Source organism: Lycium ferocissimum, chromosome 11, assembly GCF_029784015.1.
Source record: "Lycium ferocissimum isolate CSIRO_LF1 chromosome 11, AGI_CSIRO_Lferr_CH_V1, whole genome shotgun sequence".
In the NCBI taxonomy this organism is placed as follows: domain Eukaryota; kingdom Viridiplantae; phylum Streptophyta; class Magnoliopsida; order Solanales; family Solanaceae; genus Lycium; species Lycium ferocissimum.
In genome coordinates this window covers 60,269,113-60,295,253 of record NC_081352.1, presented here as the reverse complement: position 1 = coordinate 60,295,253, position 26,141 = coordinate 60,269,113, and the positions used below count along the sequence as shown (strand labels likewise).

The 26,141-nt window shown below is 36.8% G+C and overlaps 1 protein-coding gene and 1 long non-coding RNA gene across 2 annotated transcripts; one reads left to right on the top strand and one right to left on the bottom strand.

Moving 5' to 3' along the window:
* The first annotated feature begins 2,470 nt into the window (after window positions 1-2,470).
* Window positions 2,471-22,243, top strand: LOC132037774 (uncharacterized). The gene is made up of 16 exons (XM_059428380.1): window positions 2,471-2,659; window positions 2,733-2,782; window positions 3,776-3,836; window positions 8,418-8,513; window positions 8,617-8,766; window positions 13,270-13,401; window positions 14,724-14,851; window positions 16,704-16,746; window positions 17,131-17,214; window positions 17,865-17,906; window positions 18,429-18,499; window positions 20,262-20,315; window positions 20,416-20,521; window positions 20,622-20,690; window positions 21,604-21,747; window positions 21,903-22,243. The coding sequence occupies exons 1-16, from the start codon at window positions 2,522-2,524 to the stop codon at window positions 22,032-22,034; spliced, it is 1,500 nt and encodes a 499-aa protein (XP_059284363.1). The 5' UTR covers window positions 2,471-2,521; the 3' UTR covers window positions 22,035-22,243.
* A 1,052-nt stretch (window positions 22,244-23,295) lies between these two features.
* On the bottom strand, window positions 23,296-25,873 carry LOC132037775 (uncharacterized). The gene is made up of 4 exons (XR_009409991.1): window positions 25,546-25,873; window positions 24,862-25,073; window positions 24,690-24,762; window positions 23,296-23,722 (listed from the first exon to the last, which is right to left on the bottom strand). It is a non-coding gene; the product is annotated as an uncharacterized LOC132037775 (long non-coding RNA).
* Window positions 25,874-26,141: the final 268 nt, after the last annotated feature.

The window sequence follows — 26,141 nt, the reverse complement described above, 5'->3', positions numbered from 1 at the left end:
AAGTATGATATGCATGATGATGTGATTCCACCGCGCCTAATTGGCCGGGCATGTCACCGCTACGGCGGTCGCTATGATTCCACCGCACCGAGAAAAGGGCGGACATGATCACCACTAGTGGTGGTGCATGGGGTGGTTACCCGACGCGGGTAACGATATGATGATGTATGATTGATGTGATGATGCTTGCATGTTATGATAATGTATATGATATACTTATGCATGATGTATGTACATGAAACTGGTTCATATGTAAGGAGTACACAGGTTATATCCTCATCTCAGAACCTATGATTTCCATATTATGGTTATTTCATTTCTGCCTTACATACTCAGTACAATGTTCGTACTGACGTCCGTTTTCTTTGGACGCTGTGTTCATGCCCACAGGTAGGCAAGGAGACGGTGCTGATCTATAGGAGCTAGTAGCTGACTTGTGAGCACTCCATTGTCCGGAGGTGCCATCGATTATTCTTTTGGTACATATGTGTATATACTCATGATTGGGTACGACGGGGTCCTGTCCCGTCCATATGTCTAGTACTCTAGTAGAGGCTCGAAGATACGTATGTGTGGGTAGTATGGTCCCATGGTCTCCATGTATATGTATGTGTATATGTGTATATACTATTTTGATGGCCTAAAGGTTTATGTTTATAAGAATAATTAAGTTTCCAAAAAAATGATATGTTTCCATGAAATTGAGCGTATATATTACGTATGAAAGGTTATGGGTAATGGGACAAGTTGTGTTCGGTGGTTAGCCCCGGATGTCCGTCATGGCCCATGGTTCGGGTCGTGACACATATGTTGTAGTCCTCACATCCTCACAACTCTAATAAGATTCTTACTTGTGGCTTCTCCAATTGACTTTTCCTTGCATATTTTCATTTTCATTTTTTGCTCTCCTTCATTTTTTAATACCACTCCACATGGATTTTTATAATTGGTTTGTTGCACAACTTTTTTAAAAAACTCTTCTTTCCACTTATTGAGATATTCCTCCGTTTTTATTTTTTATTTTATTTTATTTTATGAATTTATGGTATTTATTGAATTTCATCTAAAATAAGGTTAAAGATTACATTTGACTAGCGTTTGACACATAAAATAATGAGTGAAAAAATTAATAAATATCAAAAGAAATCTATTTATATTTATAAATAAAAATTACATGCTCAAAAATTCATAAAATACGAAATTATTCTCTAATTTATGATCTTCATCGAGTTGTAATTATCATACTTTATCATGTTAGTTTATAGAATATCGAATCACTTACGTCCTTTTGGTATTTGCTAAATTTTCTAGCAAACTTACTTCCTCATAAATATTTTTCTTAAAAACAATTATTCAATTATATGACGAATAAAATCTAATAAATATGAGAACTTATTAAGAAGATATGGTTAACATGCAATTACACTAGATTAATTATGTAGTAACCACTACAAGATGGAGTGCAACAGATAGGGGTTGTTCCTCCCTTAACAAGAGGCCCTCCCTTAATAAGCGATCTCGAGTTCGAGCCTTGAGTACAGAAAAATTCTAGGTAGGGAGTGTTTCCTCCCGAATGGGCCCTATAATTGGGCTCCAATGCAGATACCGAATACCGGATAGAAAATAAAAATAAATAAATTATGTAGTAGAAAAACACAAAATAAATTATACTTATTTGTTTGATAAAAATTATGCTATATTTTTATATTTTGCGTTTGGACCCGGGCTTAGCAGTGGCGTCCAGCAACTACTATTGTAAAGTATTTCCATAAAACTTGCGGGTTCAGGGCCATATCCCTTTATAAAGGGAAATTTACTTGGATAGAGAACATATAAGTGGTATTTACTTTTAGTAACTACACTTTACTTTAATTACATCTAGTAGCTAAATATTGTATCTCAATTACACAAGTTAACTAATATAATAACTCCTCCCTCTTCTTCTCTCTTCTTGCCCTCTTCCCTCTTTTCTCTCCTTCTCTCTCGCCCATCTCTTTTCTCTCGAACTTTCTCTCCGTTTTCCCTTTCTCACTTAACCGCCATTGGAGAAAGGCGATTTAAAGTAATAACTGTTCTTCCACTTACTCATATAACTCCCAACTGGTTGCTAAGTGATACAAATAAGGCAAGTAGAATGATGATGGACTTAGAAGGGATTCTAGGCTTTAATAAAGCGTGAAAAGCGGAGCAATCAAAACCCATTGTTTTTATGTATTTAGTTTTACTTGTTGTATTCATTAATACAGCGAACTCGTTTATGAATACAGATACTCATTTCAGGAATACAGTGAAAAAAATCATTGTATTCATGAATACAGCGAAAATAAAAATTGAATACAGCGAAAAAAATGGAATACAGCCAACATAAAAATAGCTAAGAGCTGTATATAAGTAAAATGTAGCTATGTCAACCCTCAAAGTGTAGCCATTTATGAAATTTTGCCATTTATAAACAGCACGGAAGAGATTAATGTGCGATATTCCCAACGTCGATTAGGGCCACGGCGTGATCACCTCTCTAATGGCTTATTCGTCATCTATGTCTCCTCCAATAATCCCGATGGAACTCCACTCACTCAATCGAGACAAGCTCCTCAACTCTATGCGGGAACACCTTACTTCATGCTCTCTTCCTCTTCAAGGCTTTGTTTTCCTACAGGTTTTTTTTCTCTTCGAACATTCACTCACTTTCCCCGATTTCGTTTCGGAACTCAAAATCTGAATGAATTTAGGGTGGCGAGGAGCAAACTCGACATTGCACCGATCACCTTGAATTGTTCAGGTATATAACTAATCATCTCCGCTTGCCTATTCTTATTTATGCTTCTTCATAATCCCTCTCTTTCAATTTCTTTGTCTTACGTGTGGCAGCTCTTTAGTTTCCACTTTCCATCTGCCATATGCCTCTTTCGTGTGGCAACTCTTTAGTTTCCACTTTCCATCTGCCATCTTTAAAACCACACCATTAAAGTCCATTTTGGTACATTATGCAATCTTTATATGCAAAAGTCTTCTTTATTTTCTTATATTCCGTGCCAAGTCAAAACTAGACAAACAAATTGAAATGGAGGGAGTATATCTGTAGTTATTGCGTGACGAGTTGACTTTTTATCTTCTGTTATCCCGTGATTTCTAACAAATGATTGGAAGAGCCTATGAAAATAAGGCCTTTCACCATTTCTATGTATTGGTGTCACTGAAAATAACAATAGTTGGAGTAACCCTCAAATTGGTCGGATTTGATTCGTATAAAATGATGCAACCATAAACCATTGATTTCAAAGTGATTGCAGACCATAATTTGATTAATCCTCATATTCATGTAATTTGTTTATCATTTATTCCTTATACTCCTTCCGGTTCGAAATAAGCGTCCACTTAGCCCATAGCACACCTCTTAAGAAAATAGTAACTCCTAGAAAATATAGGTGTTTTGACTAACTACCCATAGTTAAATGCTACCTAATTAATATAGTTTCTTGGTTATATAAAAAATCACTTATATCTAAAGAGGGGTAAATTTGGAAGAAGCTAATTATTCCTTCTTGATTATGTAAGTGGACGCTTATTATGAACGGGGGGAAGTAATAATTATGGGGATCTTGAGACTCCACATGCAATTTTTCTCTCAGCTTGTTTATTTTCTCAATTGTATTTCATTATAGAATTTTGGTCAACCGTCTTAGAGTTGAGCTTCAGTGTTCTGTATTCTAACAATTATCTGCTCATTCAGGAGGATGATTGAACTATTTACTAACTTCTGCCTTGCTTATAGACAGGAGAGCTATTTCGCTTACTTGTTTGGAGTCGAAGAGCCTGGATTTTATGGAGCTATTGTAAGATATGATATAACTATGAGTTTAAATTTTTGTCTTTCTAAAGTTTCTTGGATAGTGCTCAAATGTGTAATCCCTTGTTAGAGAAGTAGCTTATGATGTGGTAACTAATGTTGTCTAGATTCAATTGTGTGTTTGGTTGAAGTGATGGGGAGACCCATATTCTCCCCTTCCGAAGTGATTAAATTGCTAAACTTCCTCTCTGTTTTTTGGTGAAGGTGATAACTTTGTTGCTTCTGTTCTTGAAGTCAATGTAGGAGAGTAGACTAAGAAATGAGTAGACTAAGAAATGAACTTAAAGATTCAATTATTTGGTCTTCTCTAGTATCAATTTCCTTTCAAAGAGGTTTAAGGCTATGTTGCTCGGACTCTTCAAAAATGTTGAGGGGTGCGTGTCGGATTCTCCAAAAGTAGTGTATTTTTGGGGAATCCGACACGGGTGCGGCTTCGAAAGTGAAGAGTCCGCGCAACTCAGGTTTAAGGTACTTAAATCACTCCATTCTACTTATTGTTTGATTCTAGTCATGCTCAATGAATACTTCTATGCAATCATTCTTTTCTTTTATGAGGATTCATCGTGTATTAGATATTTTCCCTTTATGCAAACCTCTTCTTATTTAATTATGTGTAACAAAAGCTACATTTTAATATACATGCAGACAAAATTGCCCCTTAAGCTTGAATTTATTTTTGTATTAATACTATATTTTTCATGTTTTACTGATTATAGACCATAAGTTTGGTGATAGGAATTGGGGGAGGAGGACATGGAAATTTGTCAATTGCTTTATGCAAATGACACATAATTTTTTGTGAGCTAGTAGTCGACCAGATCAGATACATCAGAGTAATGTTGGTAATTTTTTGAGCTTCTTCTGGTTTGAAAGTGAATTGAAGGAAAAACAGTTTATTCCCCATAAAAGAAGTAGCCCACATACAAATTTTGGCTGATATACTTGGCTGCAGGGTGGACAATTTTAGGCATGCCTCTTGGCAGTAGGCACAAGGTTGTGGAGAATTGGGATGGCATTGTGGAAAAGACTGAGAAGAGACTAGCTCAGTGGAAGGCAGAATGCATATCCTTGGAGTTTTTTTTTTTTTGGGGGGGGGGGGGGGGAGGTCACTTTAATCAATAATGTTCTGGATTCTCTCCCAGCTTATGGGATGCCCTTATTTCCCATTCCCTCCAGCGTGGTGAAGAAGCTTAACAGATTGAGGAGGGATTTTTGTGGAAGGGAAACAAAGAGGATAGAGGCTATAATTTAGTGAATGGAAAGTAGCACAGCTATAGTTTAGGGTGGACTTGGCATCAGAAACTTGAAGATATAGAGCAACTGTCTGCTAATGAAGTAGTTATGGAGGTTCAGTCGTGAGAAATGAGCTTTGTGGAGGGAAGTTATCCTGCATAAATTTGGCCAAACCAACCCTTGCTGTTCCAATGAGGTCAGTGGGAGTCTGGAGATCAATCAGATCTCTATGGACAAAACTGCAAGGGAATACTTGCATGAAGGTGGGAAATGGCACCAGAAATACGTTTTGGAAGTATATCTGGATTGGTCAAGCCCCTTTAATGGATTCCTTTCCTGACTTATTTTTGCTGAGCAACAGGCCTGATGTCACTATCAGTGGTTGTTGGCCTTCTCAAGGTTGGAACTTATCTTTCAGGAGTCATTTGAATGATTGGGAAGGTGGGAGGGTGGCAACCCTTCTGAAGGAGATTGAGGGTTTTTCTGGCATTTTAGCTGAGGCAGATTCATTGAGATGGAGACATACTATGGATGGAGTTGTCTCAGTCAACAAGATCTATCAGAAGGAGATTAGTGCAGAGATGGGAAGCAGTACAAGGACTTGGAAAATATCCGGAAAAGTTTGGCACCAACTAAGGTGAAATGCTTTACATGGTTGGTGGCCAAAAGGGCTTGTCTCACTCATGAAGTACTACAGAAGAAGGGTATGCCAGTGGTGACCAGATGTTTTTTATGCAGTGTCACTGGAGAAACCAACAATTACCTATTCCTTCATTGCAAGTTCACTGCTCAAATATGGACTATTAGTCTGACAAAGATCAAGTGGACAGTGCCTGAGCACACTGTAGATCTGATGAGTTGCTGGATTAGAAGAGCGTGCAATAAGACTCAGAAGAAGTGGTGGAGGATTTTACCTTCCTGCATTTGGTGGAAGGAGACGAATGGTAGATGCTTTGAAGATAAAATCAACTCCATAAACAAAGTGAAATGGAATTGTATTGTATCTTTATTCTTTTGTTGTATAGAGGAAGTAGATGATCAGGTAGATTTCTTAGGAGCCTTGTATATCTGTCTCTCTCTCTCTCTTTTTTTAAATTTTTTTAATTTTTTTTTTTTTTTATGTTCTCTGTCTTCTTTTGGAGGTGGCCAGCATACCCTTAATGCTGAGGAATACAATAGTACCAGTTTCCAAAAAAAAAAAAAAAAAAAAAATTTGGTGATAGGAATTTTTATGTCCATACCTGAAGAAAGGCTAAAAAAGATAATGAAATTGACGTCTAAGTCACATATGGCTTTGTCTCTGGCAGAGAGATAACAAATGCTGCTTTAGTGGAAAATGAGTGCTTGGAGGTGAGAATAAAGCAAAAGAAATCAGGGCTCATCTTTAAACTTGACGAGGGTAAGGTGTATGGCCATGTAAATTTTTAATTTTCCTGTTTATGAAGATGGAATTTGGAGAGACATGGTCAGTTGTGTATAACAAAACTGAAGTTCTCTTCCCTAGTAAATGGTGAACCTACAGGATTCTTCATCTCCCAAAGTAGGTTTTGGGCAACGTGTACATTTTCACCCTTCTATTCATTTTAGTAGTGCAGGTATTTAGTAGAATGGTGAGACTTAGCAAGTGGCCGGATCAAGGGGTTCAGAGTTTGAAGCAAGAACAACTTTATAACTTGTCACATAGTTTATATGTCGATGATACCTAGTAAACAGACGAAAGTAAGCTGATGCATCTTAAAGGGGTCCATTGGCTTTTGATGCAGTCTCAGGCTTTGCAGAAGTTGTAGACTGAGATAATGAGGTTGACCACTTGCAATGACCGGTAACATTATTTTGGGCCGCAAAGTTGGTTCTTTTCAACATATTTGATCTCCCTTTTGGTTCCAAACATAAAGCATTAGCAGTATAGCAGGGAGTAGTAGAGAAGCTTGAGAAAGACTCTCCACACGGGAACAACAATTTATCTTTTGGAGATGTCTTATACAATCTTCCCACCTATACTCTGTCCCTAATTCCATTGCAGAGACAGTTGGAGAAACAACTTGATGGAGTGAAATAAACTTCTTGTGGGACGGAATAAGTCAACAAAAATGATTCTCCGAATTAGGTGGAAGAAGGTGATACTACCAAACCAGAAAGAGGGATGTGGCCTAAGGATTTGAGAGAAGGCACACTAGAAGGTTATTTTATAATTGGATGTTACCTTTATAAAAAAAAAAGGTTATTTTATAATTGGTCGTGGAGGTATAATAAGGAAAGGTGTTAGGCTTAAGAATTCGAAAAAATGCACAATAGAATATCACTATATAATTGATTGTTGAGGTATAATCAGAATAAGCCCTACGGAATAATGTGACAAATGCTAAATCTGGGATGGTAACTATTGGAGCACAAAGGAGGTTACACAACCACTTGAAATTGTTTTTATGGAAACATGACAAAAATCTGTGTCTATTGGAGCACAAAGGAGGTTACACAACCACTTGAAGTTGTTTTTATGGAAACATGACAAATATCTGTGTCCAGAATTCAAATCGTTCGCAAAATATAAAATGGGAGATGAGTAGAGCAGTAGGTTCTGGGTGAGCATGGCTTAGCTTATATACTTAGCAGTATATAAGGAGGCCTTTGGTGCTCAATCTGGAATTCAAATTGTACCCTGAAAAAAATTGTCATGACTTGGAAAGAAAAAACCTTTTGAATCTGTTAAAAAACTGAACGAGAAGAAATAATTGAATGGAGGAAAAATTCTCTATACTGGCTGGCATGATTGCGGAGGCTTATACCCTGTAAGGCCAGGGGACAAATCTTCAATTCTGAAAAACGAGGAATGCCGGATACCACGGTAATCAAAAAAAACAAAACAATGAAAATGGCGCTGGAAAGTTAAAGTATCCACTACAATGACATGTTTCCGGATCTATTGTTATTAAAACTTTCTGTTTAACACAAGAAACTTTGCTATTGAAGTGTTGTGAGTTGCAAATTATATTTTATTTTTTACATGAAAAAGAAGAGGAAAGGGGCTGCCACTTATTCCTTCACTGTCCAGTGGCACATCAATGTAAGATGGGTGGGCAATCACTGGCAATTTGAATAATAGAGCTTCTTCGAAGAAAGAGACTCTAGCTCCTTATGCATCATTTTATGTTCTCTAGCATAAGAGGATATGCATTATTCTAAGAAACAGACTCCAGCCCATTCCATATGATAGAATCTATTTTATTGTAGTCCAATGTTGTGTTGCTTAGCAGCTGGGCAAATGAACCTTATTATCTAACTTTTTAGTGCTTACAAATTTGAAGCATCCTTGAATATTGCTTTCTTGATGAAGGATATAGCTAGTGGGAAATCTATGCTCTTTGCTCCTAGGTTACCGGCTCACTATGCTGTTTGGATGGGAAAAATAAAACCGCTTGCTCACTTCCAGGTAACTTTTCATTTTTCGAACTTAGTATTTTCGTTGGTGATCCTGTTCATCAAGTGAAAGGCAATGCAAGGATTTGATTTACTCTTACATTGATCTTTTTCAGGAAAAGTACAAGGTTACTCAGGTCTTCTATACTGATGAGATTAAGGAAGTTTTGTTCGATCAGTACCAAGCAACAGGAACACCGTTACTATTTCTCTTGCATGGGCTTAACACTGATGGCAACAAGTACTCTAAACCAGCAGAATTTCAGGTTTATGTCTTGTTCCACGAACACCATTACCATATCTCTTGCACGGGCTTAATAATGATAGCACAAGTGCTCTAAACCGGCATAATTTTAGGTATAGTCTCATCGTATTGTTTGACAAGACACTGAAAAGAATTATAGAAAATTTACCTTGTTTTTGTCCAGTATGTTCACACAGTTAAGCCAGAGATGGTAGTGCTGAGTAATTACTACACTTTTTATAAATGGCTGAGGCTACACCGGCTTGCCAAGAATTCTGTAAAATGCAAGATCTGAAATTGTAGTTTATCAAAAAATTTGCTTATGGTCACTCCATCCATCCCAATGTCACGGCAATTTTCCTATTTTAGGGAATCCAAAAGTGCATGACATAATCCCTCTGTAGATGCAGAATCAATCTTAGAAGTTCTTGACTCGTGTTAGGATTTTACTTTCTTAGCTTCTTAGTTTTCTTTTTTCTTTTGTAAAGGGGTTTTCAGTACTACCTAAGTACAAAAAAAAAAAAGTGCATGACATAATTCATCTGTTGATAATGTTTCATGAAAAAGTTTTAAGAATTTAAATTTAAATGCTATGTGCTCCAAACTTCAACTCAACTTCCCTTTTTCACCAACATCGGCTTCTCACTCAAGAATTTGGTGAAGTCCTTTCCCTTTGCTGCAGCTTTCACAGTCCCACTCCTCCTCAGACCAGATTGGGCTGCAAACTATGATGTTTTCATGGTCAAACTAAGTTTTTGACAACTCCTTCAATGTAATGCCTCTAGTTCTAGCAATAGACTTAAGACACTACTTATCTAGGTGCTGACCATGCCTGGTCAAAATGTCAAATTGCCTGATAGAAAGTGGGATGGAAGGAGTCATTTTTTCTTCGCTGGAGTCCCCTTAATTTTGAATTACTGTATTTATGATCTTATCCCGTTACACAGGATGAATTATCAATTAAACACTGATATATATATATATAGATGAATTGGCTTGCTGGAATAAGAACAAAAAAGAAGGGCGGGGGGGGGGGGGGGGGGGAGATTAAGCATTGGCTGAAGGGGTACTTGTGTGGCAATTAGTGACGGAGACATATCTAGTGAACTGATGACGGCAGGCTTTCCATTATTCTCCTACGAATGACTAAATTAAGGTAAGGTCCGAAACTCAGTAGGAAGATGATTTTTTAAGAATTCAGTTTCTTCTGAGAAACTTTTACAAGAGGTAATTTCGTTGATAGAACCCAGCAGCAAGAAGATGCCGGGACATATTACAGCCAAAAGAAGTCCAAATTGCAGCCTGTGTAACGAGCTATGTAAATCTATTATAGCATTAACATCGTAATTTACAAGAGACATGTCACACCAAAAGGATATGTTATGGCATTAACATCGCAATTTACAAGAGACATGTCACACCAAAAGGCAAGAAAAAAATACATACTTTAAGATTACTAACTTTTTCTTTTCCTGCGAAGATCCCGCAGTTTTATTCCTTCCAAATTGTCCACCAAATGACTGTGGATGTGGTGTTCCATAGGGTGATTTGCAAGATTGACTTCCATAAGGGGTGGTCTTGAACTTTTGGCCCCGCTTAACATATTTTTTAAAAATGACCTGCGCCTAAGAAATTTTTTTGGGTGTTGCCCATTGAACGTAAATTAGTTTTGCTTATGAGGCAGAAGTTAGGGACTTCTCAATAAGTCAGAGACTGTGAACCTGCTCAATTGACCATAAGTTCAACCTCATAGGAAAAAGTTGCATGTGTTGCTCAATTATTCATGTGAAAAATTATGAGAGAAAAATATTATTGAATTGTGTGTCCAAGCGTGTTACAATAACTACACTTAGGTCGAGATTTGTATACTTCACGACTGTGTCCAACGCTATTACAATAACTACACTTAAGTCGAGATCTTCCAAATCGACCTCCTTCCTCGTCGATTCTTCAAAGACTGTGGTATCTCGATCTACTCATTAAGGGTTCTGAAGTAATCATAGCACTTGAATTTCCAATTCCCGTGTTTTTGGAGCTAAAAGTATCAGATCCGAAAGACATCTTTGTGAGATTTGACTTGAAAGCAACAAGAAATAGAGATCAGGTTGTCGGAAAATTTAGATCTTGCCAGAAAAAAAAAAAGATGACCGGATCTTGAAGAAAATGGTATGGTCAGCTCGGAATCTCTGCGCGACGGTGACAGCAGAATAAATTTTCTCGAAAAGATTGGCTGGAAATCGCCGGAACCGTAATTCCAACGATTGGAATCTGGTAAAAATCAAAGCTGCAACTTGCAGCCGAAATTCGGGAAAATAACTGTTCATCATTCTAAAAAAATACTGTTCACTCTGGAAAGTAATGTTCACGGCAGAAAAAGAAATATTGTTTGAAAATTTACAAAATAAGGAGAGAGATTACGCAAGATAGCCATGAAAAGTCGCCGGAAAATTGAGGCACGGTCACCTCCCTTTTTTTTTTTTTTTTTTTTGTATTCTTGTTCCCAAAGTTGCTGGTATTTTGCACAACGATAGATCTCTCATAGAAGCTCTGATACCATGTAAAGAATGGATCTTGGGCGTAACTCAACCCCAAAAGTTAGCTCATGAGGGGAGGCAGGGGCGGATTTATAGCATGCCGAGGGTGTCCTCGGCAAAAAATTATAGTGTATAAATAGGGTAAATTTTCTGTGTTCAACTGTTTATTTATATATATTAGCTTTTGAACACCCTAAATAAACGTAAAAGGTTAGCTCAAGCGGTCCAGGGTGTTCAAAATTGTCATATGTCCTAGGTTCAATTCCCATTGACAACATTATTTTTTATATTTAGCTTTTGTTGTTTTTTTCGAACTCCCTGGATCCGCCATTGAGGGGAGGATTAGCCAAGACCATATAAGGAGACCATGTACCCTTTAACCCACCGATGTGGGACTCTTAACACCCCTACCTCACGCCTAGGGCTGGACATCTGGTGCTAGGCAATTGTTAATATGGAGGCCCAACATCGGGTGAACAATGAATCGGGATGGGCCGGGCTCTGATGTGAGAAATTATAAGAGAAAAATATTATTGAATTGTGTGTCTACATTATTAGACTGAGCCTTATTTATATACACTACATTCCAATCCTTTTCCATGTAGGATACTATTTATAAATCCTATTCCTATTCCTATTCGTGTTAAATTACTCACTAGACGTGGTATATCGGCAAAAGTTGTCTGTATTGTTCAATTGTTCACAACTTTTTCCTCCACTTATAAGGAGCCATTCTTTTAATCCACAAAATAATATTCTACGCGGTTAAAACTGAAAACGTATGTTAAATTATTTTTGGAAAAATACAATTGAACTTGATCATGATTACTTTTTAAAAAAGTAAGCGAGTCAATACAACTGAAAAGTCACCATTACCTTCAATCTCTGTAACTTATTGAAATGTCCTGAAATCCTGCCTCATAGGTAAAACTAACTTATGTGCACATCACGACTAGACTTATGCTGATGAGCAACAAAAGTTTTGCACAACAGATTTTTTTAAGTTGAGGTCATTTTTTAAAGACTTTGTTAAGCACGGACAAAAGTTTAAGACCACCCCTTATGTTATGCTATTTCTGCCACTTTTAAATTGTTCCATACTGGGATCATCGTTTTTGTTGATACTGAGACCAGCACTGAAGCAGTCTCAATCTTGAGTTCGTGACCTTGACATAGACCATTTAAGCTCCAGCATGTTGATCCCAGTTTTTGAAGTAACTTTGCAATGGAGAAATAAATGATTGAGTCTTGATACTGCTCCTGAAACAACAAACACCTGCTGCAATTGTGTGAAACCCCTTCTCTGGGGGTTGGTAAGTCCAACATGCCCCTTCTACAACCAGCCAAGGAAAGCACCTCATTTCGTAGGGAGCCTTGTTCTTTCTTTGGTGATAAAATTAAAGAGCACAACTTCTGTATGGCGAAGATGACAATGGATCACAACCACATTTTACTGATCATGGATGCTGGAATATTGATCAATGCCTTAAAGATATCTCATTGAAACTTTTTTCTTCTGATGATTTTCAGTTGTAAATCATTAATTTCACCACTATAACGAGTACCATATTTCAATAGCATGTTCTTTTGCAAGCAGTTATTTAGTGAATGATGATGGTAGTTCGAATCTATCTTCAGTGTCACCACTATAACGAGTACCATATTTCAATAGCATGTTCTTTTGCAAGCAGCTATTTAGTGAATGATGATGGTAGTTCGAATCTATCTTCAGTGTCACCACTATAACGAGTACCATATTTCAATAGCATGTTCTTTTGCAAGCAGTTATTTAGTGAATGATGATGGTAGTTCGAATCTATCTTCAGTGTCTAGCTATCTTGTCATTTTTCCTGCCCAATAATATCTTTTTGTCACTTGTTTTTTCAAATTGAGAAAGATGAAATTCAGCTAATATCCATGTCTGAGCAGTTCTAGTTGGAGTTCAAACTCCTATAATGGTTGTTGACTCGTTATGCCTGGGGTCTTTGCAGGGTATTGATAAGTTCCAGACAGATTTAAACACATTGCACCCTATCCTGACTGAATGCCGTGTTATAAAGTCCGACTTAGAGATTGCTCTCATTCAATATGCCAATGACATAAGCTCTGAAGCTCATGTCGAGGTAAGCATTGTTCAACTTTTCATGGGAAATTTTGTCTAGTGTCTTAATTTCATTATAGTAGCCTGCGTATATTGCTAATTAGATCTTGTTCTTCTCTTATTGGGTACCTGCAACTTAGTCTAAAATATTTAATCAAGACAGCCTGCAAGGCTTTGTTTAGTAGAGCATAGTGCGTGATATGTTGGTTAGGTGCATGTCACAAGTTCGGACCTTGTGTTGGAAGAAATCCTGGTATCTAAGTGGAGAAAGGTAGAGTGGGGGCCCATTGCCCTAGGGGATTTTTCAGTTATCAAAAGAATTTTTTTTCAAGACAAATTGGAACCTGAGACATCTTTTTCCACAGAAAAACTTGCAAAAATTTTGGCCAAGGCTTTTATGTTTTCTTATATATTCTTGATGCTTCTGGGAGTCAAATGTTGAGATACATTAACTTGCAAGTCAGCACGTCGTGGCAGGTTGCTGACTTTTGTTCTTTTGAAGATTTTCAGCAGGATTATTGATCCTTTTGTATTTCTACACTTCCCTTTCTTGTTTAACTTATCTTTCGGGGGAGGGGGTTCCAATGCACCATAGTTCAACTTTGAGAGCAAAACATTCTTCAAATTGTGTTTCTTGTTTCCTTTTTATTTTTCTACTTTCTTTCTCTCAACCCTTGCGCGACCCCCCCAACAAAACCCCAAAACCCCCTAAAAAATAAAAACCAAATACAAACACAATTATGTTGGTGATTAGGGGTAAACAAACAGAAACATGTTCTAATCCTTTAAGGAATGAGAAATTTTTTGCTTCTATCACATTACCTTTTGAGATACATGATTGTATTATATTACTTCATTCCCTAAAAAAGAGAGTAATTTTTTGTATTCTATAGGTATTTTCTCATTGATTCTTATTTTGAGTTGTTGAGTCAGACTCTTTAGTAAGATAGTGATGCTTCAATTGGTTGAGATAAGGTTGACCTTGGTTGGTGGCAGTCAAGCATTTACGTGTTAGAACATCGATCAAATATGAAACCAAATCCTTTTCCCTATAAAGGAAAGAATTATACTACGTAATGCTGGGAAAGCACTTGAAAGGTTTAGTACTATCTTTGCTTTAGCAAGGTTTTTCACACTCACGTGTATAGTTAATCTGGCTATTGTAGACTCAGCTTATTCCTTGTGTATGACTTGCTCTTTCCATGAATTTCTGGGGATTATCCTTAATATAATGTTCATTAATTTCCTTATTATTGTGTTTCTTAGCTATGGGTGTCCTAGTATATTATCTGCTCTTTAACTATTCACTTATCTTTTTATTACCAGTTGCGTTCTTATGTGTAGGTTATGAGGAAAACAAAGGTAGGGATGAAAGAATATCAGTTAGAAAGCATGTTTCTTCACCATACCTACATGTATGGTGGCTGTAGGCATTGTTCATACACATGTATATGTGCTACTGGCGACAATAAGTAAGTTTGCTTTTCCTTGTATCTTCCATTTCAAGCAATGATGCACTATAAATTTAAAAATTTTAAACCATTGAGCGGATTTTCAGATATTGACTTATTTATGGGCGTTAAACCAAATGCTGGCATGCTAACTGCTACGTAATAGTGAGCTAGTCTTTGGTCTCTATGTAATCTATGTATGTGTATGACCTACATTGAATCAAGAGACATGCCCGCCACATTGTTGTCCATTCGAGCTGGAAGTACATTATCTAAGTGTCTGGACATGTATTATATGTAGGCTTTTTAGGAAGCTGAGTGGGTTCTCTCAGAAATGCGTCCTTCCAGGCAGCCAATGAGACTGACGCTGTGGGTCAAATTTCCAACCGATTTTAATTCCCCAGTTGAAGAACCTTCTGATAAGCATTTCACATCACATCATACTGAGCTTAATTCATGTGTACTATGTGCTGCTACCGTCATAGACCTGGGAGTTTTGCAGAAGGAGAAAGTAGAAAGGAAAACATGAAGGATGTCACAATGTGACTCTAGGAATCTACCCTAAAGAAACAAAAGGAGGAATGAGACTATACAAGAAATGGTTAATAGAAGCAACTTCACCCACTTGTCCAAAAGAAAAGAAAAACTACCTCACCCTTCCTTTTAATCCAAAGTTCTGGGTAAGTTCACCGTTGATGGGAAAATGGCATTCATTTTCATTCCTGTACTTCGGAAAGGGGATATAATTCAAAGAAGAAAATTTCCCTTGTTTTCACCACATTTTGTCAAATCATTGTCTATTTGAAGAAGTTTAAATTGGTAATAAAAGGTTTGTTACTAACTTAACAATGTTGTAGGATACTTCTTGATGTTTCTAGAGAGATGTCTATGTGTCCACTCCTTTTCTAAAATTTGGTTTATGCCCTCATGGTTCTAATCAGATCCCAGGTCAGAATTAGGTGCTTCTGACTCTTCCCTTAGTTCTGTATCCTAATTATCTTCCTACACTAAGACTCATGTTTGATTGGCATGGCTTGGATGTGGTTAGGGAATTGAAGATAAACGAATGTAAACTCTTTTTTTTTGTTTTGATAAAGTATAAATGGAGATATACTTAGTAATGAAGACCGGAAGAAGATGAAAGGCCGGAGTTCCTGTTCTGATTTTTTGCTCTTTGTTTGAAATGCAATGATGGGGGAGTTGAGTGTTGCGTACCTAAAATAAAACTGTCATCTCTAATAGCTTAAACTTTTAGGTGAGATGGTACAGAGCAGGTAAAGCACCTGGATTCAGGGTTCATCGCCACTTATCACTCAACAATATTTCCTTGTACAAGAAATACACACATGAGGGATAACTAAATAAGTAAAGTGTCATGTCTCTTATAGCTTATGCTTTTAGGTGGGACGGTTCTCAGAAACAAGGAGAATCAGCTCACGTTATACGAGAAGCGAGGTAACTTGCTAAACGGGGTATTGGGTCATTTGGTTAAGAAAGGAAAGTAGGAAGCATTTTTTGTCTCTTTATACTCTCCTGATTCTAGGCAACGAGTCGAGATTAGGGGTGTTGCTTAGATGTATATTTGTAGCTGTCTGAATATTAGCCAATAGAAGTACTAGTAACTATCTTAAAATTATAGGAACTAGGTTTTATCGACCAAATTCAGCTCTATGCCTATAGCATCAGATTCTTCCTTTGCCAGTATGTGTGACTCCGTATCTTTATGGGTAACGTGTTTAAATTAGGAATGAATTTATCTTCTATGTGAATGGTTAAGAGTTAACCCCGACTAGCTCTGGATTGAAGCACAATTAATGATAAAGAGTTAAACGATTTTCAGATTATCAGCTAACACTAGCATACTCGATTGCAGTTCTGTACTCCATTATGGTCATGCAGCAGCTCCAAATGACAAGGTATGTTATTTGTGTGCGTCTGTTAATATGTATATCCCTCCTGTAAGCTGGTCGTCCGATCTGTATTGATGTTGTAAGCAAACTTGTTTCATTTTGGGGGCAAACATAAATCAAGTGCCTCGTTGTTATCTATGTTAATTATGCTTGCATATTGGTGTGGTAACCATCTTTTCCTTTTGGTGTGATATAGATGATTATCTTGAATGTCTTCGAAAGGTTGTCAACCTGGAACCTAGTTATTTGTCCTTTGCTGTATGCTGATAGTTGGACCTTGCGTCAATATGATCTCTTATATAGCAGGCTTCCACTATTCTGAGTGAAATTGAGATTCAACTAATTGATATTTTCTATCCATACCAACATTGCACTTTTCCTTTTTTGCAGACATTGCAAGAGGGAGATATGGCACTTCTAGATATGGGAGCGGAATACCACTTTTATGGGTCTGACATAACTTGTTCCTTTCCAGTGAGTACATGTGTCCTCACATTTTGTGGGCACATTGAAGTATACTCTCATTTGCATGTTAAAGTTCTTGTAGCGCGTGTCATATAGAAATATAACAATAAACATTCACATAAAGAATATATGCTCTTCACTGTCCTGGAGGAAATGTGGACCATATAGACTCTGAGCATATAAGAACACTGTAACATTGTTAACCATTCTACATTAATTATATTGTGATAATTTTCTTGTTTACTGCTATGGTTAATGCATTTGTTTGGATCTCTTTCAATCTATTCATGTTTCTTTTGTTTATTGCCTATCCAAAGCATTGGTAGTGAGGCATCTGCCATGTTAAGCTCTAAGCTTTTATTCTATTTTTAGCTCTTATTTGAGTAGCCACTGCATGATTTTGGCTCAGACATTTTAGGTCAATGTGCCATAAGTGCTTGTTGCTAGCAGACAAATATTGACCTAGAGTTGGGAATTGACGTTTAAATGTACAAATTATGGTCTTTAATACTCAGCATTGTATCTGTATGCTTGGATACCCTCTCTGCATCACTTCCTTTCTTGTGCTCACAACTTTAAACTGCTCGAAGATCAATTGTATTTTGGCTATAACCTGTAATGTTTATATTCCTTAAGATTTCCACTTGTGGATTTTGCAGGTAAATGGGAAATTTACTCGTGACCAGACACTTTTATATACTGTAAGTATTCTCTCCTGCATATACTAGGATAATGCTTTTGCCGTCAGGCCTGTAGAAAAGCAATCATGCTCATATAGAGTTCTGATGTAGTATTCTTGATGTTTCTTACCTCCTTGAGATGGGAATATGATGTGCATCTCATCTGTATTACCTCTTGTTCATGTTTTGCCTTACAAAGGGAATATGATGTGCATCTCATTGGTGCACAATATGTGCTTGTGAGCTGATCAGATTGTCATTTCTATTAAAGAAATGCTTTACTTGGTTTAGGATCTAAGTACAGACTTTAGTCTCTAGAGATCCACTAACTTGACGCATTGGAAGCGTTCCTGAACTTCTGTTGCAAACTATGCACCTCTCTGAGCCTTCCACCTTCATTTTTTTTCCATTTGTAAGGTGTGTATTAAGACTGAATATGAAGCTTATAGGACCTTTGAATGTGATTTTCAATGTTCATGTGCTTTGACTTTACCTTGGAGGATAACCATAGTTTCATTATTATATATTCACTATCATTTGCAGGCTGTCCTTGATGCTCACGATGCTGTCATTTCTGCCATGAAGCCTGGAGTGAGCTGGGTCGATATGCATAAGTACGATTTTTTTGTCCAAATTTTGAGTTTGGGATAAGTTGTTGAGATCATCTTCTTTTTTTCTTTTTTTCTTTTTCTGACTGGCAAAATCAGTAGCTATAATCACTAGAAAAACTGGTGGCAGAACTTGGGTAAACAGACGTGAGTCATGATATGCTAGACCCAATGTTTTCACAAATTTAGTTGATTCCATATTTCGTTTAGGTCCATATAAGTAACGAATTATAGCTTGTCCCCTCAATTTCAAATTTGAATGTCGTTTCTTTTTGAGGATGTCAAGATAATGTTCACTTTTTGAAAGTGGAATATCTCATTACTTATTACACGCAATCAGAAGATCATTTTCCCCACCTTCCAATAGCTCCATAAACAAAAAGACTATCAATGGAAAAGAAAAATGCAGATAAACAAGAAGAGTAACCTACATATACACATTGGAGTCATGAAGTTTACCAGAGTTAACATTCTGACTTGATAAATATTGATGTCAATGTTTCAATAATCTTTTGGAGTCATGTAAGATATGCTAGGCATCAAAATCAGAATGGAGGGCATAATAATCTACATCCCTAGCCACAAACCTCTGAAAATTGGTTTTCTCTCTTCGGATGCAAAGCAAACAAAAAAAATCACGCTTCTCCAATGCATGTTTGGTTTAAATAGTAAAAGGTGCTTCTTGGCTAGAAGAAGTGTAAAACTCTATAATCCTTCCCCCCAACCCCCAACCTAACCAATCGCATACTCGGTCTTTTTTTTTTTTCTTCCTGTAATTCTAATTTATCCAGTAGGTCAGTTTGGTGTCAATTGAACAGATGGAGCAAGCGAATTGACGTAACATGAAACCTATTAGGCGAAAAGCTCCATGGAGAGCTTTTAGAATCTATGTCTATCAATAAGCTTATAGTGCAAGTATCAGAACTATTATGAAGCAAAAAAAAAAAAAAAAAAACACAAAGTTTCTTCTATTGGAATTTGCTGAAGTTCTAGTTCTTTCATTAGAATTTTCTGCAATATTCTTCACAAAGTATGGAGGACTCAGATTAGGGTAGAAGGCTAGTAGATAGTATCGTTTGTCCTTTCATATTAGTAGTCACATTATCGCGATATAATTTCTTGTGCTTTGATTTCTGCTACTATCTGTTATTTCCTGTACTTTGATTATCTTATTTTATCTGTGATAGCTACTGCCCCTTTGCAAACTGCTTCATCATGGCTTAGTCGCTTTCGTTATTTTCATTTCCATATCGCTTTGAATTTCTTGGCCTTATTTGACCTCTTTTTATGCTTTCTATTGAGCCGAGGGTCTTTCAGAAACAGCAATCCTACCTTGGTAGGAGTAAGGTCTGCGTACACTCTACCCTCCCCAGACCCCACGTTGTGGGATTTCACTGGGTGGTTGTTGTTGTTGTTGTTGTTGTTATTCTTCACTATTTTGAATGTGAGTGAAACCTTACAGCTTGCCTTTTTCCATCTAATTTCCAAGTCTTGAACTCTTTCTCCGAAGATGAATTAATCTGTCTTACTGTCCCCGAACGATCAATTGAAGTTCCCCTTTCTTTGGAAATAATGAGATGCTATGACAAGTTCAAACATGTTGTAATTTATGCTATGATAGAAACATGAAGCTTTATCTGCATCTATAGGTGTTTATTATTGCCAGAAATCAGGGGTTTAATTGTAGGTTACCACATGGCATGAATATTTGTCTTTACACGAAATTATTGTAGCTTGTTTCTCACTTGTATTTCACCATGAATTGCAGATTAGCTGAAAGGGTCATTCTAGAATCACTGAAGAAAGGGCACCTACTTGTTGGGTATCTTCTATTACCTTGCTGAATTATTCTCTCATGAGCCCTTTCCTATAGAGCCTGGAATAGCTGATATGGAATAGGGATTTTGTTATTTTGATCAAAGGGGTGTTGATAAAATGATGGCCAAGCGACTTGGTGCTGTTTTCATGCCTCATGGATTGGGGCACCTTCTTGGAATTGATACTCATGATCCTGGGGGTTACTTGAAGGTTTAATTTTTTCTTAGATAAACGTCTTCGATCAATAAGTAGCCTGCAGTTATATTCTGTTGACATAATTGAGAATTGAATAACTGACTTACAATTTCAGGGAGCTGAAAGACCAAAAGAACCTGGATTGAGCTCTCTACGTACGAGCAGAAAGCTCCTACAGGGAATGGTCAGTAGTCCAAGTTTTCGTGACATTGCATATTAGATTTATACTATTAGGTCTAAACTACTATTTTATGAATTGTCACTGTTAACTACTGATGTGGTTCTTGAAAATTCACCCAAGATGGATGTGTTAGCCATGCAACCACTGTATTATCACTGAGTACAAACAACATGCTCATGCCTTTTCAGTGACTTTTTTGTTAATACATCTGAATCGAGGAGCAATGGTTATTTCAGTAAAAGCTGAATTGGACCATGCATTAGTGTATCTTTTGTACTTCTAGGAGCTTACATTTGGGTTTTCCGCGTTGGTCTATAATATATCCAATAATGTCCTGAAGATCATCCAAATATGCCTGTGTGGTTTTGATGTTAAACAATGAAGGTGTATTGCCACAGGTTAAACAGACAGGTTTTTACATAGAACGAAATGCAAAGGCTGAGGAATTCTCTTCTAACCAATATGCAAATGTTACAGTGACCCCCATCTCAATATTAGATGCTAGGTAGTGAACAATTAGTTTATCTAAGGAAATGACTTCTTCAATACCAACCTGCATTAATTGTTGGTCTTAAAATTTACTTGGCAAGTCTCAGCTTATTGCCACAGTTACAAAAGATAAATTCAAGCTTCATTATTGACCTAGTGAACTTTCTGTGTTTTTAGTTAAAATAACATGAAGAAATTTTAAAAAGAACATGCTTGGGAACTGAAATAGTCCATTGGGCTCTAAGTAATTCATGGAATCTAGACATCAATGGGCCTTTTTTTGTATCTGTCCTCAAAACATCAACCGGGAATAAAGTTTCTTAGTCCTCACAAACCCTAGAAAATCTATTCACGCTCTTTACATTGTTCCCTTGCCGTTATTAATGATTTGCATATTTGTAAATTTGGTTATGCTATTGTTTTTTAGGTGATCACTGTGGAGCCTGGTTGTTACTTCATTGATGCCTTACTGCTTCCTGCCTTGGAGAGTCCAGCGGTGTCAGAGTTTTTCAATCATGTCGAGATCAACAGATTTAGAGCTTTAGGTGGAGTCAGAATTGAAAGTGATCTGGTGTGTTTGCTGGACTTCCTGGAATTCTCTTAAGTGTTATTGGAATAACTGCTATATCATGTGCATATTAACTTGGATGTGGTTCCTTTTTTACCTCTTACATGTTCGTCAAGTTGGTACCTATTTGTTAAACCTTTTCTTTTTTGTCCTTGAAGTATATTACTTCCAGTGGATGCGTTAACATGAGCAAATGTCCGCGGAAGATTGAAGAGATTGAGGCAGTGATGGCAGGGGTTCCTTGGCCGATCAAAAAGACTACCTTTCCTTCTGTAAATGGACAAGTATAATTCTCCAAATTACTGCATGACATCAAGAAACAAGGATAATTGGTCCTCTGGACGTCTTATCATTGGTGTGTGGGCCTACAAACACTAGACGTGATCTTCTAGTCTGTTCTGAGAAGCAACTCTGTACTCGTTCTTGAATACCTAGCAGATAAGTATGTAGCATGTGAGTTTGAAACATGCTTTAATAAATGAAGGGAAATTATGGATTCTGTTGTTATTGCCTCCTACTATGGACTAGTTTTCTTAGATGAGCTAATTGGTGTTCTGTTGGTTTTATCTTTTTCCGCTTTTATGTTTTCCGTACACTTGCATGCCATCTGCCTGTGTATGGATTGCATATATCAGATGTGTTGATCATTATACACTGACAAGTAATATAACAAGGGGCAAGTACTTGAATAGCGGTGCATGTATATGTTCTATACCGACAATGGTAGCTGGTAGCTATCGCAATGATGATAAGGTCGTGATATATAGTTTAAAGAGTGATTTGAGACACATTGATGGTTTCCAGTGTAGGGCTATAGACTCGGGTCTGGCTAAGTTGGTGAATGAGAAGCTTCATTGGGCCACCACTGGTGGGGACATCATTTCTATTCATTTGGCTGATGAAGGGGCAAAGTTGGAGCATCCTTGCTATGGAGAATATCTTGATTTGGAGTTTGGAGTGTTGGGAAGTGATCTCCCCATGTTTTGTTATTGTCGGACGACCAACCTAAGTTCTTGCGCACATGTGTGGGTTATATGCATTTGTAAAAGGATATCTTTGAACCAAATGAGATGAAAATCCCAGTTTAATGCATTTCAAGTTCAACTCTATTTGTTATGTCATGAATTATATATTGTTATATGTTGGAAATTTGACCAGCTAGTGTAGTCAAGCAATTCAAACTTGGAACAGCTAATCCTTGTAGGAAAAGAATGTCAACAGTTTGATACACTTGCATTGACTTCTATTGTGGTTATATTTGTTGATTTGCATGTTATTGAGCCATTAAATTTAGGAAGCAATCAAGATATGCGGTGTAGGCCAATGTAACTTATGAAAAGTTTGTGGAACAATATGGGGGAGGAGGAGAATTTCTTGCAAGTTAGACCGACAGAAGCCAAGAGACGTGCACGTGGAAATTCTTTCAAGTTAGACCAAGAGAAGGCCTTGTTTATAGTTAGCAATGCAAGGGTTCGACGTAAGATTTTACAACTTGAAAAGGGAGCATTTTATGAGTTAATATATTTGAAAGAACATCTACAAAACATAGTTTCTTTGTGGAAATCATTGGCTAAATATTTTCTATAGTTTCTTTAAGGGGTCATTTGGTGTGAAGGATAAGCAAAAATAGTCCCGGGATAAAATTTTAGTGCCTCTTTATCCCATGTTTGGTTGGAATAAAAATCCGGGATAACTAACCCCGGGATTAGTTATCCCGGGATTGTAGCCTTATTTTGTCCCACCTTGAGGGTGGAATAATTAATCCCGGGATAACTTATCCCGGGATAAGTTGTTCCCAACCAAACGAGCCCTAAGAGTTGCTAGACATTAAAACTTTCATATCAAAGATGAATGACTAATTACATAGAATAACTAATTTATCGACAATCCTAGAAATAATGATCATATGGATTTCTACTAAGGAGTTGACTTCAGGTCTATCTTTAGGAGATCTTGACTGCTCGAATACCAATGAATCCTGAAAGCATGGAAAAATAGAAGGATAAGGGAAACTCAATCATCAATATCAAAATTGCATCTATAATCGAATGATAATATATTTGCATGAATAGAGCACAAACTACAGACTTGAACCTTTAGAATAGTGTGGTCCTGTAGGAATGACAGAATAAAAGATATGAAAAGACTATGCATCAATAAAACTAATTTGTATTGAACACCGAAGAGGGAAGAAGAGCAATTATCACCTTTCAGATTGGCCTAAATTCATAGTACGTTTCACTAAGTTTGAACTTCAACCTTTCACAGATGCGAGTCTATGTTTTCTATCGAGTGCCAATTACTTGGATGTCAATATTCCAAGTTTAAATTTAAAATAATGAATCAATTTGAGAAATAAACACTTAAATAATCTTCGTCGCAACTTCTAATGGGAGCATGCAAGTTTGTTTGACTTTCTTGACTTTTCCTTAGACGATATTGTAACAATTTTGCAGCCTCTACGAATTAGCTAAGTGGGAAATAAATAGTAAAGAGTACTACTTCTCCACAAATAAAGTTAACACATCCCTATTCCAAGCAACCAGAAAACAATATGTTTCCTATTTTGCACCAAATAAATATCCATAATAATCTCTTCAACGAAAGATGGGGCGACAGTTAACATGAAAGGAACTTCTTTTGTTCCTTTAATAACTTATGCTGCCAGTAAAAGAACTAACCATCAAACAAATTGTGATATGACAGATCAAGAGATCAATACTTGACACTATAGCTGTTGAGTAACCAAGCCAAGAAATTCATAAGTTTTAATAGAAAAATATACAAAATGGTTTTCAATTTCAAAGGAGCTAAAACCATAAGAGAACACTTCAGACGACATATAGTACATATCAGAACAAAGGTTTAGATGGTGAAAGGAGAAATTGTACTAGAATTTTACTGAACCCTCATTTTAACTCAACGATCAAGTTTATGGAACTTACATTCTCAGAGTCTCCATTGTCAGTTGTATGGATGATGTCCATGCTCATAAAGAACTCCGTAAAATATAGGGAACTGCATAAAGAAATCAATCAAAGATTTTAAAACTGCACATTTTATCGGACTTCCGCAATGCATAGAGAGTTAGGAACTGCATATGTCACAAATAATTACCTTAACAACTCCATTGAATGGTGATACTTGTCCGATAAAAACCAGTAAATAGGTTAGTACGAATGCAAAACGAAGACTTGGATACTAAGAAAGAAAGAACATTAATTGCAAGTAAGAAGATGAACCTGATCTACATTTATGCATGCCATGCTTCTTCTTGCATCACAAGGGCATCTACTTGTGCAAATGTAGTCAACCAAGATGGAGCTTTGCTGCAATGATGAGGCGAATCGAGTCTCAGATTGTAAGCTTTCAAAATCCAGAAGCTGCTCAAAAGGCTCTCTCTATAAATTAAGTTCAGCCAAACAAAACATATGCCTAGGTTAAAAATCCTAGCAAATACATAGCGCATAAAAACTTCTGTAGCTATTTATACTCCAACTTCTTTTCTATAAAATCCCTCAACTTCGTAAGTAATCACAAACACCATTAATGCTCACTCAATCAATTCAAGACATAATATCGCAAATATCAAACAAAACTCCTTAATGCAGTAACAAACTACCAAAGACGGGGAAACTAACATATTTGTCATCAAAAGAAAAGGAAAAAACAATACCCAACAGAATAAATAACCAAAACTTAGAACAGATTTTTCATCAAAAGAAAAGGAAAAACAATACCCAGAATGCCATGATTAGGAATAAGATCTAATTAACAAAGAAATTTGTATAATAAACTCACCAAAATTAATAGCAGAAGTCTAATTTTAATAAGGAAAATTAAAGGGAAAAAAAATCTCATATTCAGAGAACCAGAAAGAATGTCTTTTGTAAACATAGAATAGAGAGAGTTAGAGAATTGAGAAGGAAGCATAAGGAAAGAGCCATTTCCGGCAATTTGCCCGGAAACCCAGTTAATGTAACACCCCGTAAACCTAAACTAGGTGTGAATGTGTAAAAATCTAGTGCTAAGATGATATTATATTTATATGAATCCATTCTTGATGAATTCAGGTGGAAGATGGTCGTTTTGAAGTCAAGCCAACAATTGAAGTTCTTAAGGGCTCTTAAATTCGCCTAAGTTTTGGTAGGCCTGTATTCTGGGCGATTTTCATGAAAATGCATTGCGAATTTGGAAATACTTCCTTGATGAAAGTTGTAGATCTTTGAAATATCTTTCCAATGATAGGTCGCCCAGCCTAAGAAAAGTTATGTAAAAAAAGTTATGCCCATTTTACTGAAGCCTGTCTTCGCTGGAAATTTGGCCTGTGTTACGGTGAGACGTTACGGACCGTAACACGTGTTACGGGCCGTAACACGGAACCGTAACGCCTCAAA

Bases quoted from the DNA above. Each gene is read 5' to 3' on its own strand.
- LOC132037774 (XM_059428380.1), top strand. From the start codon at position 2,522: ATGGCTTATTCGTCATCTATGTCTCCTCCAATAATCCCGATGGAACTC. The intron at 8,514-8,616 runs GTAACTTTTCAT...GATCTTTTTCAG, and splicing joins AACCGCTTGCTCACTTCCAG to GAAAAGTACAAGGTTACTCA. The intron at 20,522-20,621 runs GTTTAATTTTTT...TTACAATTTCAG, and splicing joins ATCCTGGGGGTTACTTGAAG to GGAGCTGAAAGACCAAAAGA.